Source organism: Microcebus murinus, chromosome 3 (assembly GCF_040939455.1).
Source record: "Microcebus murinus isolate Inina chromosome 3, M.murinus_Inina_mat1.0, whole genome shotgun sequence".
NCBI classification, from domain to species: Eukaryota; Metazoa; Chordata; class Mammalia; order Primates; family Cheirogaleidae; genus Microcebus; species Microcebus murinus.
In genome coordinates, this window is record NC_134106.1 from 16202077 (window position 1) to 16216494 (window position 14418).

At 41.2% G+C, this 14418-nt stretch overlaps 1 protein-coding gene across 1 annotated transcript in view; it reads right to left on the reverse strand.

Annotated features, from left to right (window-relative positions):
- Nucleotides 1-216: 216 nt before the first annotated feature.
- The window catches only part of LDAH (lipid droplet associated hydrolase), a 116873-nt gene continuing 102671 nt past the window's right edge, over nt 217-14418 (reverse strand). Inside the window, exon 7 of the mRNA XM_012787710.3 lies at nt 217-1817. Coding sequence (XP_012643164.2) covers nt 1626-1817 — 192 coding nt within the window. The 3' untranslated portion in view covers nt 217-1625. The remainder of the gene's footprint in view (nt 1818-14418) is intronic.

Consider the following 14418-nt stretch of genomic DNA (forward strand, 5'->3'; position numbering starts at 1 on the left):
TTCACCCACTGCTTATCAATTTTAGTCTTCTGTTTACTCCTACTGAAACAAAATGAACTTTAGTCTCCGAAATATGATTCTTTTCTCTCTAAAAGCAGCAATGAGAAAGTAGCTTTTCACCTAAACAGAGAGACTTTGGGCTGAGTCTAACTCAGGATAACCATTTAAATTGTAATCTTTCTCCCCTCAACACAGAGATCAGGCCAGATACCCTCATAAGTGCTGGTAAAACATTTATTTCAAAAATTCATTTGGTGTTCAGGTGATAAACATGAATTAAGAGCCAATATCGTTTTTAAGCTTTAAAAGACAAAAGTGAGATACAATTTCATACATGCAGACTTCTGAAATACAGAGTGATGTCGTAAAATAACAGCTAAAAGAAAAGCTATGAATGTTACTCATTATTCCAGTAGGTATGATTTCCCCTGTCTTTGTCATGTGCTTTGATTTAGTACTACAGAGTATCTCCTGTATGGAAGGCGCTCAGGGCCACGAGTCCTAGCTTCTCGAATAGATCTCTAGAAGGCCTCCCCTGCAGACTCCGACAGGACCGTGTGCAGCCCTGTGCCCCTGGCCTGCGGACCTGTCGGCTCTTCCCCTCAGGCTAAGAGCACTCCTTGTCTGGAGCTTAGCTTCTCCCCTCTGAGAAGTCATTTGCTCTGATGTAGAAGCCACGCCAAAGGACAATATTCATTCAACTCTCATCACTGGGCTGGCAGCATATCAGAGCCAAATCTTTCATCAGGTAGATTTAGGTTTTGAGAGGAAGGACAACATCTCATTGTCCTTAAGGAATGATAATGCCATGAGGGATTTTCTCTAGGAGAAAATGGAATGTTCTGATCTATCATGAACCGTCACTGCAGTCAGTGGGATTTACTGATTCCTAAGGTCTCAGGACTGAGTCAATCTACGGAAGGCAGCAATATTGTCAGGCCAGAGAACATGGTTTTTCCCCACCAGACCTCAATGTGTCCAGAGCAGGTAAATTCACCTAACTTCATAACTTGCTTTGGTTCATTAGCACAATAATTTCTTTCCAACAAATAAAGTTAATGCAGAAATGGAGAACTGATTTATGGTAATGCTTTCAGCAATTTAAAATGCCATTTTGAAAATTATTTACTAGAAGATTTTCAGAAGAAAAGAATCATGAAGTAGCTGAGAACTCTATCCTCAGTGGTTAGCACAGTACTTGGCTCACTGCTGGTCTTCAGTAGAGTTTTATTGCAAGAATCACAGGAGCAACAGCATGTTGGCACCTGCAAGCTGAATTCAGGACAGAAGATTTTCTTTTATCTGCAGGGATCCTGCCTACCAAAATAAACCATATGGTGCCACTGGGTATTCTGTGCAAACATGAGACCCTGTTTAGATCACTATGTTCCCCGAGTCTTGGAAAAATGTGTTATTCAACCTATGGAATGATTCATCAAGTGTGTTTACATCAGCTTGTAACCCGGGGGGGGGGGGGTAGGAGCCTGTAGTTTTTAAGCCAAGAGGTTCTCAATGTTTTCTTTTCTAATAAATCAAACATCAAAATTAAGCATTTACGTACTAAATATAGTACACCTACTGCCTCCATGTACTGGCAGTAGGTACTTGTTTCCTTGGGTCTGGATTTATATTTTGGACAGATCATCCTTTAGCCAGTCAGCAACCATGTCCACCATTTCCTGGTAAAAATGGATGATAAAACCATGAGGTAAATTTTTCTCACAGAGTCGAATATCTCCTTCTGGAAAATCTTTCTTGATGTCGTCATAGTACTCTTTTGGACACCAATCATCAGTAGCACCGTAGTAAAATGTAAGCTGAAAGACAGTACAGGAATATCTTATTAGAAAACACCTTCCCCGCCCAACACTGATATGACACCAGCAGCCAGCAGTGCTTTGAGGACAGCACCTGTGCCTACCCTGAAGCCAGTCCCAAGGCTCTCTCCAGAGTATGACTCTCCTGAGCCAGCAAGCCTTCGTGAGTTACAGGAGTGCATTAAAAGGAATTTGATGGAAAAAAACCACGCAGGACATCCCTCATGTGATAGCTCACCTATAATTCACTCAAAGGACTCACTAGCAAAGTTGGGTGTGCTGAGGTTGGGATGGACACTGAGGAGAAGGTGGGTGAGGATGAGGAACAGAGTTATTGAGATATGGTCACTGAGTGACTAATGAGCATTTAAGAACCATAATAGGTTCCAAACAGACACATGGTAAACATAGGGGACATGTTTGTTGAATGAATACAAAGGCAGATCAGACAGACCCAGGCTTTTCAATGTAGCTGATAAAATGTGATCAGCATCCCAAGAGAGTTTATGACATTTTTACGAAAAGGCTCCATGCAGCAATAAAGTATGTTGATCCAGTGGGGAGGTGTTATAAGTAGACTTCAGGTAACAGCAAACAGAATGAATGGAGATTCCTTTGAGGAGAGGCATTACTAAGACCCTTACTGGATATCCACCTACACCTGCATGTGATATATGTGTACACACTCTAGCTCTAGACTGCTGCCTTCACCGACAAACTGCTATATTTTAGTTCTTCTGTATTTCTAAAGAAAAGAGCATCAAGGTGACATCTTATATTCAGAAGGGTGTATAGGGGTAATTTCTATAAAAACTAAGAACTAAATTTTAGCACATCAACTGCCATGTGAGTTGTATTTATTAACTCACACTAGTTTTGAGCCTGGGGCCTTGTGAATCTTTTGACTTTTCCTGCGGAACTGGTATGAAAAATGGTGGGAAAAATCGGTGGTGGGAGAGAGGACGGGAGAGGCGAACAGGGATCAGGTAACAGAGAGCTGTCTTCTGTGCAAGCTAAGGAGGCTGCACTTCATACTGAAGGCCACAAGAGCTAATAGAAAACTTTACATAATGTAGTGACACGATCAGGTCCCAAGTTAGGAAAATTACTCTGTCTACAATGGGAAGAGAGACTGGAGGGGATCAAGTGGCATGGGAGGAGAGTGCAGGAAATGGGCATTATTGCTCACCAGATAGTTTTACTATATCGATCATTAAATCCATGATCTGAATATGGGACAGGTGAGATTGTGCTTATAAAAACACTGGCCTTTATTATAATAACATTATGACTTAACTAATATCTAAAGAGATGGTTAGTTTAAAAAAAACCCTTTAAAGAATAAAATATTTAATGTAATATTCCAGAGAATAAATTATTAACAACTAAGCCTTGGGTGGTAGACTTATTCTGAATCACTTCAGAGATTTTCCTGGTTGTTACCTGGGGTTCCAGTTTTGAATGCTGCAGGAGATCTGCAACTTACAGATTTATCACTTAATATATTCTTCCCTTTCTCCTATTTTTGCTCATTATAATCATTTCTGGGCACTCTAAAGCCCCTAAAACCAAAATTCATTTTGCCATGACTCTTAACAGAATAAGAACAACTTTTGCTTCCTGGAGAATGAGAGTGCCCAGCAGTTGCCTGGTTCTTCTTCCTGGTCTCAGCTTTTTCTACAGCTCTAAAATCCTGCAACCTCACAACCAGAGGCTGAATATTCTCGCCAGCTATGGAAAAATCCATTTCCCAAGATCTCTCGGCAACCACCCTGCTACAGCTTCCCCTTGTAATATCGTTGAGAGTAGAGGCTAGTTATTTGTAAGTATTAATTATCTACCAATAGGGCTAATGAGTTTAGGCTCTCTCTATGCTTCCCACAGGAATCCTTTAAACTATATTCAGTAAACAGTGTATGGAACTGTCACTGCCACAATTGTTCAGCACTTCCTCACAGCATGAAACTCGTGGAGAAGTCTGGGAAGTGAGACTTGGGTTTGTGCCCATCAGGTCTGTTCCTCTGCTCCAGTGCCTGCTCTTGCCTCGAGACACCTGCACACTGTGAAAGCCACGCTGGGACCCTCACACTAGCACCAGCTATAGTGTGAAGTCTTGGGAAAACTATAATACAGGGACTCAGCTAGAAGGAAAGCAAGGCAGAAAAGACCTCCTCTAATAGTCTCTTTGACAAGAAGCACATCATTGTACGCACCTGCTGTTGCTTTCTGTCTGACATTTCAAGACTATTTCTATGAAGAACTTACCATTGCCTTTTCGCTGAGGCAATTACAACTTGCAATATTTCCCAGAGAAGCCCAGCTAGATGAGCCCTTGACTGCGGGCAAACACCATGTAGGTGATAGGCAGTTAGGTGAGCAGGGGTGATCAACACAGAGTACTGCTTGTCAGGTATCTGGGACCCTACATCCACCTTTGGGTATCAAGAGACAAATCACGTCCGAGCAATTACAGGGCACACACTGTCCAAGGCATGTGCTAGGAACCTCAACAAAAAGTGTTGTTAGTGTTTAAGACAGTGTAGCAGTGAGGACTCTAGACTTCCCATATGTTCATGCGATTTTGTTTCTTGACTGTCCATGACCAATCGCCATTTAGAGTGGCCTCCATTTGGTTAAACCTCTAATTGATGGTGAGGTCAGGTTTTTTATAATTTTATTTTGTTTTAAAAGTTATTCTATCAGGCTATACTAAAGGGCTCTCTATGAAAATCCTGCCTAACAAATAAAACACATGGTTATCTAATGCCTTCATACTTCCTGTTCCCTATACATTATAAATCACAGGCAATAGATTTGACCAGGACCCTGCACCTGTAACCCTAAACAGGAAAATGAGAAAGTATGGGGTGTGTGGTGGTAGTGCTGGGGGATGGGGAAGACAGGTGAAGTGGAAAGAGAGAGAAACAACTGGACACCAACACGTAGTGGTAAGGGTGCATACTATCATTATATTGATAAGCAAAAATGAATCACAATGAATAATAATGACCTGATGGAAACTGAGAATAACGTGCCAGACTCTGTGCTAAGCATTTTCCATATATTATCGCATTGTGTCCTTACAACAATTTCCTGAGGAAAGGATTTTATACTTATTTAACAGGGAAAAAAGAAAGAAAGAAAAAAAAAACAATAACACTGAGGCTTAGGAATATTAACTTGCTTAAATTCAAGCAATTAGTGAGTTGAAAGCTAGATTATAAATCCAGAGACAACATTTCTAACCAGTACCTTTTACTACCATTAACAATTTGCAGTGAATGGACCCAGGTTATAAAAACACTAAACCTGAAGATTGGGAGGTCTTAACTGGATATGAAAATTAGCAGAGTGTGATAATTATCAACAGGAGCAAACCCAACTACCTTTATTTAAAGCCTTCTCAAAGTCTTTGTAGTTCTTTTCAGGTGCTATGTCAGGGGGGTGATGACTGCTGTGAAAATACTGGAATTGGTAACTAAGAGTCTCAGGCCATTAGCAGGATATTTACATCTGAAGGTTTAGAAGAAAATTATTTCCTGTAGTTTATTTCTCTTTAGCACTTGTATTGATACTCATGAGAGTTGATAATAAGTACACATTATTAAGATGAAAAATTTTCTGTTTCCGAATTGTTGTCAGGCTAAGTAATCCATTTTTTTCTATTAAACACACAATTTAACTTTCTCAGTTCTAGATTGTGATTCCCTAAGACGGAGCTTTTGCTTTCCCTCCTGTGTTTTATGCAGGAAAGTGTAATTATGCTTACTATAGTCTCTGTGCTCACAGATGTGTTTTTCTTTAACTCTTCAGTGTGCCCCTGAAGAGACACTTCCCTCCTGAAACGTCCCTGTAAGTTGCTATAGCTTGTCCTGACAGAGAAGCCACACTTGTCTTTTCTCATGTATTTTTGCACTTTTTTTTTTTTTTTTGGTCTGTAAACACACACTTTTTGACACTAAATTGCTGAAGTTAACAGATTCAAAGGAGTTCCACCTGAAACGACTCTGAACTGATCCCACATTTGGAAGTGGGCTAAGTGGCTGAAATTCAGAAGATTGTCTCTGCCCTGGAGAGGCTTGCAGTCTAGGGTAGAGAACAGGAGGCCTGCGCAAACTGGCCTTCAAACACCACAGGTGGACAGAGGTACGCGGGAGCTCAAAGCAGGAAAACCTGAACTCTGCCTCGAGGGAGGCAACAAAGCTGTGCTTTAGTATACATTTTGAGTTGCTGGATTTTATGCAGCACGAATAGAGGAGTTATTGTAAGAACAAATATTAGTTATCTTTTATGATTCAGCTAATAACAAAAATCACTTTTAATAACATATCAACATCTCAAAATATTAAAAACGAAAAAAGCCACACACAAAATTCTCTGAATTATTATTTCTCTCTATTCAACAGGCCAGTAGGACTGATGGCATTATAGGAGTAGATAGTCTAAAAAAATGATAGTCTCGTGTAGTTTAAGAATTATATATATACATTCTTTTCTTTTGTTAACCTTATGGATAAACTGAATTTTTAGAAGCTCCTGGGATTCTAATTCACCATGTAGTCAAGTTTGGTATAAATTATTATAGATCTTATTAGTACTTAACCAAACTGAACTTTATTCCTTCAGGTATTAGTCTTTGGGTAGACTGTTTCATGCTATAGTGCAGACCTGAGCAGAAAGGCAAGTGGCATTTCTGGGGGTACCATGCTCAGAGTAAAAGGGCTTCTCATAGTGCCTTTATATTATAGTATGGCAAAGTAATTTTATTTATATTATGGTAAAGTAATTTGTGAGCTACTTAAGCTCCTTGGCAATTTGGGGAGAGCATGGTACAGCCAGCGCAGTGTTAAGAGCTGGGGCCTTGAGCCACATTCATCTGGACTAGAATCTTGGTTCTGCCATTTATTAGCATGGTGAGCTTGGATCAGTCCCTTAGCCTCCCTATGCCTGTTTACTAATCTGTAAAGTGGGGCCAGAAATAGCTACCCTGTGGGCTAGTGGTGAGGATTAGAAAACAAAGCACATCAAGTACTTTGCACATAGTAGGCACTCCTAAAGGGTAGCTGCATTACAGATGAGGACAAGGGGAGCTCCTAGACACAGCCTGTGCAATGGTGAGCTGGGGGAATCTGTCTAGATTTTTCCCCACAGTGAGAATTATGCCCAGGTCAGAGGAAAAAGAAGGCACATGACCTTAAATTAGCCTTTGAGAAAACACACATTCTTTTGATAAGTTGCTCTTGGCATAAGTCAGGCTCAGAATATATATAAGTATGAAACATTTTCTTAAACCTAAAGCAAATGTGCTTTATTGCATACCTTGCTCATAATGTAATATATAGGTATGTCATATTCCTCATAAATGATTGTGGAGAAAGATAGATGGGATGCAAGGCAAGTCAAATCAGTAAAGCACATCTCCTATCCTCAAGCTGCCACTAACAGTCAGATCACAGAGTGGATTCTCTAAATTTGCTTTTATAATAAAACCTACTTTTCCTCCTAAATGAGACCAGAAGCCTTATCTGCAGTGCCATTTGGGTATCCTTGGTCAAGCATCTTCCAAAATGAAGGAAGGCGCCAACATTCTGGGACTGCTACTTCTCTTCCTACGGTGAGCCCCGGGGTTCTTGCAGCAGCTAAGATAATGCCCACTGCTTTCCCGGGCTGTGCGAGACTCTCTTTGCTAGCATTTCATAAAGAGCTGTAGCTCCCTGGGTGCTAAGTTAACAGGCTTCCCAGCTAGGTTTGTGTGTTCATTTCTTCAGAAAGCATGCCCTAAGCTGTCGTGCTGTGTGGCAGGGCACACAGTCAGCCAGCACCAGAGACAGCAACCAAGAGGAATGTCTCAGATGCTCAGTGAGATCTTCTCTGCCCTACTCTGAGAGGTCTAAGAAAATGATGTCATTTCTGCTTTTTCCACTTTTTCTTTCCTCCTCTGAAGTAACTCCCACCAGACCAGGGTTTTTTGTGTGTTTGCTTGTGAAAGAACGTCATATGTAAAGCAGTCAGTTGCTTACCGAGGGATCAAATTAGCAGCCACATACGTAGGCCCCCTACCTCCCAGCCAGATCCCCATGTCCTGCCTTCACCTCCCTGTTTTCATCCCCTCCCATCTTTCCCAGGCTCAGGGCACAAACTGTTAGCCTCTCCAGTGCATCTCCCCTCTGGGGAGAATCCAGAACAGGCTGGATGACAGCAAAAGGCTTCTGCTTCTCCCCTTCCCCAGAATCGGACACTTAACCCTCGACCTTGCAACATTAAAGGAAACCTATTCTGTAATACAAGCATCTCCCTCTAGTTATTTAAAAATCCTGTCCCTCTTGGGGATACAAGCAGCTACAAAGCTTTAAAATTGCACTGTAGCCCTTCTGAGCAACTGTTTAGGAACGTGTGGAACTGCTAAAGGAATGGATCTCCTTTGGGTTTAGGATCTTTAATTTCAAATTTATCTTGTTTCCTTTCTTCCCTTTATCCCTAACTGGCTCAATTACCAATCTTGAAAAAAAGAGCATTAAAATCTCCAAAGATTAAGAAAAGTGTCTGAGGACAGGTGAAAACACAGTACTTGGGGCCACGGAACCCTGCTTCCCTCTGCAGGCACCCAGGAGAGCAGCAGGAATGGAAGCACCAAAGCAGCAGGAGTGGGTCCCAACGGGGCACTGCCCGGCCCACTCCCCAGCGGCTGGAACAACTAACTGTGCATCAGAAGATGAGCACAGTGGGGCTCCCTCCTTTCTGTGTGGCCAGAATTCACTCCCTCCACGTGGAAGTCACAAGGCATCCAGGGACTGGCCTTATCTCTTTCTTGGGACTACAGTGGGAAGCTGACCCAAGGCACCTACTTTCCTCTTGTGAGGCAGCTGAGTATGAGGTGCTCAGAGCCAATTCATCCTCTTGTGTTTCTGTTTCTCTCTGGTTATATTCGGCAGGAAAGTGCAGATGAGCTGGGATGGTCTTACTTAACTAACTGAGAGAAAGGCCAAGTCCAGCTCGTCAGAATTCTCTGCACTAAGGTACTGGGCCCAAGCCCTATAAAAATTAAGTACTACTGCGTTTTCCCTCATCGTGGCTCCTGTACCGCAGTTCCCTTAGGCATCTTATGGGGAGTGGTGGCTATGATTTAAAATGGGATTGGGGCATTCCAGGATCTCTTGGACACTTATTCAATATTACTAACACTCTTCATTAACAACATGAAAATATATGGGAAAGGAGATGTGTGGGGAGAATAAGTTAGGCAAATAGTCTTTTTAAAGTCCTCAAAAGCATATCTAGGCTATAACTAACCTTTAATAGTAACAATAAACATTTATTGAATGCTTAGTGCATGCCAGATACTCTTATAAGGTATGAATTACAAGGTATGAATTATAGCATTATATTTTTGGAACAACTGTATGAGATTAAATACTATTATTAAAGCATTTTATTGATAAACAAAGGAGGAAAGGTATGATCCAGCAACGTGAGCAAGGTCACATAACTAAGCAAGAGGTGGAGCTGGAGTCTGAGGCTAGGCTGAGACTCTGAGAACTCTGCTCTCCAGCTCACTCACCTCTCCTCATCACGCTCCACTGGAGAACTCAGGATATGTTAACGCAATTGCCTCGAATGAAGCTCTCAAGGTCAAAATGATTAGATAAAAACAAACCTATCTGTTTCCAGGATGATTATGACATTCTGGGACAGGCTTCAAATTAAACAGGCAGAACTAACACAATCCGTTTCAGACGGAGGCTTGGCGGAAAGGCAGTCCTGGTTAGCTGGTCCAGGGAGCACTTCCTGTGCTCCACCAAGCAGGACGTGTGCATGGCAGAAGGATTTGCATGCCCAAATCTGCAAACAACTGTATAAGGTTTGTTCCCGAAGGTAACATGCACCTCTGGGCTAAGGCAGGCTAAGAAAGAACAATAGAGAGCGCCAGCAGGGGGGGTTCCTGTCCCTGAGGACACTTTGCCCCTTTCCCAAGCCACACTGTGGCCTGGCCTGGCCTTCTGAGGCCAAGGGCAGACCCACCTTGCAGGCAGCTCTTCCACTGCTGCCCGCCTTCATCAGAAAGCTGCAGCCCATGTGTTCTCTCTGGAACAATTTCAGACACCTATTGACTGATAGTGATGCTCAGATTCAGTCTGGCAGTAGCACACACCAGCTGTTTCCATACGTCTGGGCCAAAGATGGTCACGGCAGTTTAGAATTTCCCTCCTAAGTGAGTTTGAAATGAAAACTTCAAGTTTATAAACCAAACACTAATTCACTTTTCAATGAATGAGACACACATCCCCTTACGGCTCAGAACAATGACAGAACAAGGGAACACTGACCTCTTATTTGCCTCCAACACACCAGGTGCCTCATAAAGCAGAGCATGCCCTAGAGGCTTCCAGACAAATTGGGATTGGGATGGCGAAAATGTACAGTTGATTATCTTCCCCTGGTTCATTCCATCATGGTTCTCATTCCCACCCTTTGCCCTCCACTCCCATCTTAATCACTGGCTCCGTGTCTTCCTCCCAAACCTTAAGCGGGGTTCCCCAAGGATCAATTGTTGGATGTCTTCTCTCCTATTCTGCATACTTCCTTAGGCTGCCATTATCCATGCTCGTGGCTTCAACTCCGGCCTCATCACTTCCCATTCAAATTCAGCCCAGACTATCCTTCTAAGCTTCACACCCACATATCCAGAAACTGCCAGACACATGTCCACTCCGATGTCCCACAGGTGTCTCAAACACAAGTGCCAAAATGAATGACTTGCTCAACTACCTCTCACAACTTGCTGCTGCTTCTCTTCCTGTATTCTCTACCTTTGCACCAAATCCAGATACAGAGAAATAACCTTAGGTTCCTCCATCTCCATTCTCTCCTATCCTGTTAGTATAAAGTGCCTTTGATTCTACTTCTTAAATCTTTCCATTCCCAATCCTACCACGTTAGTTCTTTTTTTTTTTTTTGAGACAGAGTCTCGCTTTGTTGCCCAGGCTAGAGTGAGTGCCGTGGCATCAGCCTAGCTCACAGCAACCTCAAACTCCTGGCCTTAAGCAATCCTGCTGCCTCAGCCTCCCGAGTAGCTGGGACTACAGGCATGCGCCACCATGCCCGGCTAATTTTATATATATATTAGTTGGCCAATTAATTTCTTTCTATTTATAGTAGAGACGGGGTCTCGCTCTTGCTCAGGCTGGTTTCGAACTCCTGACCTTGAGCAATCCGCCCGCCTCAGCCTCCCAGAGTGCTAGGATTACAGGCGTGAGCCACCGCGCCCGGCTCCTACCACATTAGTTCTTATAAAAAGCCTTGTAAATAGTCTCCCCTACTCAAATTACACCCTTTCCCAAAATTCAACATTTCCACAAAAATAATCCCTCTGATTTGTTAATCATGGTACATGATATGAATTGGTACCTCTGAACTGGTTGTTTACAGCTGGCACAGGTTCTGATTGGTCAGTGGCTATGTCATGTGGTTGTCAAATGTTTTAATTATCACCCTGATTATTAATCCCTTGCTTAAACCCTTCAATGGATCCCCAACAACTTAAAATCACCTCTTTAGTGCAGCATATCATGGCTTCTTGTTCTTAGGCTACTGCCCAAGCCACAATATCATGCTACCCAGCTTTTTCCAGTTTCTCTAATGCAGGCCTTCTTCAGTCATGGTTGACAGGCCCAGGTAGGTCCACGGGTAGGAAGAAGGTGTTATGTACACTTGGAAAAGAATTACATCTTTATTTAACTTCTAACTATAATTTAGTATTTCCTTCAATTATAAATATAGGCAATAAACCATACTTTTATAATGCCTATATTTTGTCATCTATAAAAATTATGGATATTTTCAAATCATATTAAACTTGCTGTAGATAACTAAAAAATTATTTATACTCATCATTACAAATTTATAATAGCAATTCTGACCGAGATTATATCTCAATATTAAATGTATAAATAAAGATGCATATATTACTATACTACAAATTTGTTTTTAAAATATTTTGATAACTATATTTCAATATCATTCGTTTCTTTTGTAATCTCATGTATTTATTTTACGCACTTAACATATTCTGAGTACGGGTCCAGATACTTTATGAGAAAGCCAAAAAGATCCATGGCACAAAATGGTTCAGAATTCATGTTCTAAATTAATGGCTTCTCCATCTATCTGTCTTTCTGCTCATCTATCTAGTATATATTCATTGACTGTTTACCAGGTATCATGAAATGTGTTAGGTCCAAAAGGATATCAAGATGGAAAACATAGTTCCTTACCTCAAGGTCGGGGAGAGGGGAAGCCGGGTCATTTAAATACTGTGTGGTAAATGAGGTATTATAACTTTACATAGGGAGCCATGGAGGCCAGTGGAGGGCCATCTGGCCAAACCAGAAGCTGAGGCCTCTTAAGAGATGCCACTTGAGCCAAGTTTTAAAGGACAAGTAGGATTTAGTCAGGTGAAGAAATAACATAACCTAAGATGTCATAAACCATGGTATACGCTTTTGGAAACAACTGTGAGTCTGCTATATTTGCTCCAGGAAAGGGAAATAACTTGATCCTATGTTGAAGCACCACAAAAAATCACAACCATAGAATACTGTGTATAAAGTCTCTAGGAAGGAAGACAATCAGCTCAGTAAACTTTTCAGAATTAAAAAAAAAAAAAAGGCCTGACCAGGTGCGTGCCTCATACCTGTAATCCCAGCACTTTGGGAAGCTGAGGCAGGAGGATTGCTTGAGGCTAGGAGTTTGAGACCAACCTGGGCAACATAGCAAGACCCTGTCTCTACATGAAATAAAAAAAAAAAAAAAAACTAGTGGGCATGGTGGTTATGATAGGGCCATTGCACTACAGCCTTGGCAACAGAACAAGATCCTGTCTCTCTAAAAAAAAGAAAAGCCTATTTTCCTCAAGAATATAAAAAGCTCTCTTCATGTGGGGAATGGAAATCAATAAGTAGAAACTTTGAATTTGGAACCACAGCCTGCTAATAACTGCATGACAGTTTTCCAGGGGAGGAGAAAAAAGTAGAAAGCCATCTGCAAGACACAGTAAAGAGAGTATTTTCAGACTAACTTTTCTGTGGCATCCTGGCTGGATAGAACAAAGATACATTTTTCAGAACTGCTTTAAGTTGAATAACTGAGATATATGGAATGATTTTTGCAAGAAAATGTGCAGCTCGAAAACTTTTCACATGGGACAGCCCTGCATAGGAATGCAGTTTCTGAATGACTTTGGGTGGAAATTGATCAAAATATCTAAAATAGGGAGATTTCTAATCCTAGGAATTGGTTTTCCAGTTTGACTAGTTATCAGGGGTGTTTCGAAGGCAGGAGGCAATGCTCACTATCTTCCTAGAACTATGTGCACTTTTAAATTTCCTTTTTCCCAAGCAGACTGAGACATATGTTGATTCAACTTTTACCAATATTAAATTACAGCATGTTTCCTCTTTTTCATTACAGAAACAAAAAGTTGCAATAAACTTCCTGTCTCTTTGTACCTAGTTTCACTTAGGAATTAGAATTGTATTATTCTAGCAGAGAGCTCAAATTTAGCTGGTAGAACAGATAATCTATTAACTGCAAGATAGCTTTATATCATTAAAGTAAACAATTCCTTGTTGCCCCAATCCTATAGGTATATTTAACACCATCTTAAAAACAAAACTATTCCCTGAGTTAGAAGTTTATTTGCATGACTGTGTGTTAATACTAACCTTGAAATGTCTGCCATCTACCATTATGCCTCCATATTTCTCCCATAAAAGTTTCAGTAAACTTACAGCCCTGACACAGTTACCATGAACAGACCTCTATCTGGGAATGATTACACGTGCATATGGATTTAACTTAGGACAGGAATAAGTTAGCACCTTTCTTTGACCTTTTCCTGAGCACAACATACAAGCAGAATCCAGAGATGATGAGTATTTTACAGCAGCTGGCTTCCACAGGTGGTAAGATGGGCTCTGACATATGATGGGTCTAGTCATTCAGCAAGTGTGAATTTTGGAAGTGAGCATCTGCCAGTCTTATTATTAACTGAGAGCTGAGTTGTTTTTATGAACTTCCAAATCTGGAAAACCTAAATGCATTTTTGAAACAGATTCACTTATAATTTAACTGAAAAATAAAATACCATTTTTCTTGTATTTTCACATCCCTCTATGACTGGAAGCAGCTGAAAGCCCTGGAGAGAGGGTCTCCTAAGGCCCCAACCTTTTCCATTCAACTAGTGAGGGCTTCCTCCTGGTTTCAAAAGTTCAATCTCTAGCCAAGTGCTATTTCAAAAATATGATGACCACTATATCCATAAGACAAAAACAGACTGGCATTTTCAAAGTCCTCTCTGGGTGAATATTTGCAATAGTCTGAAAATAGTTTTTAAGAACATACATACTTCTTGCTTTAAAATAATTATATTAGGAGATTATAGAAATATGAATTAACACTGCAGGCAAGTTTAAGTCAAACGTATCAAAGTTTATAAGGGGATTCTAAGCCCAAAAGGGTAGCTAAGGTTTTACTTGCAGATTTTAGGTTCCCAGGACCTATACGAATATGCCACTCAGCAGGGATCATTTCACTGCACCCAGTA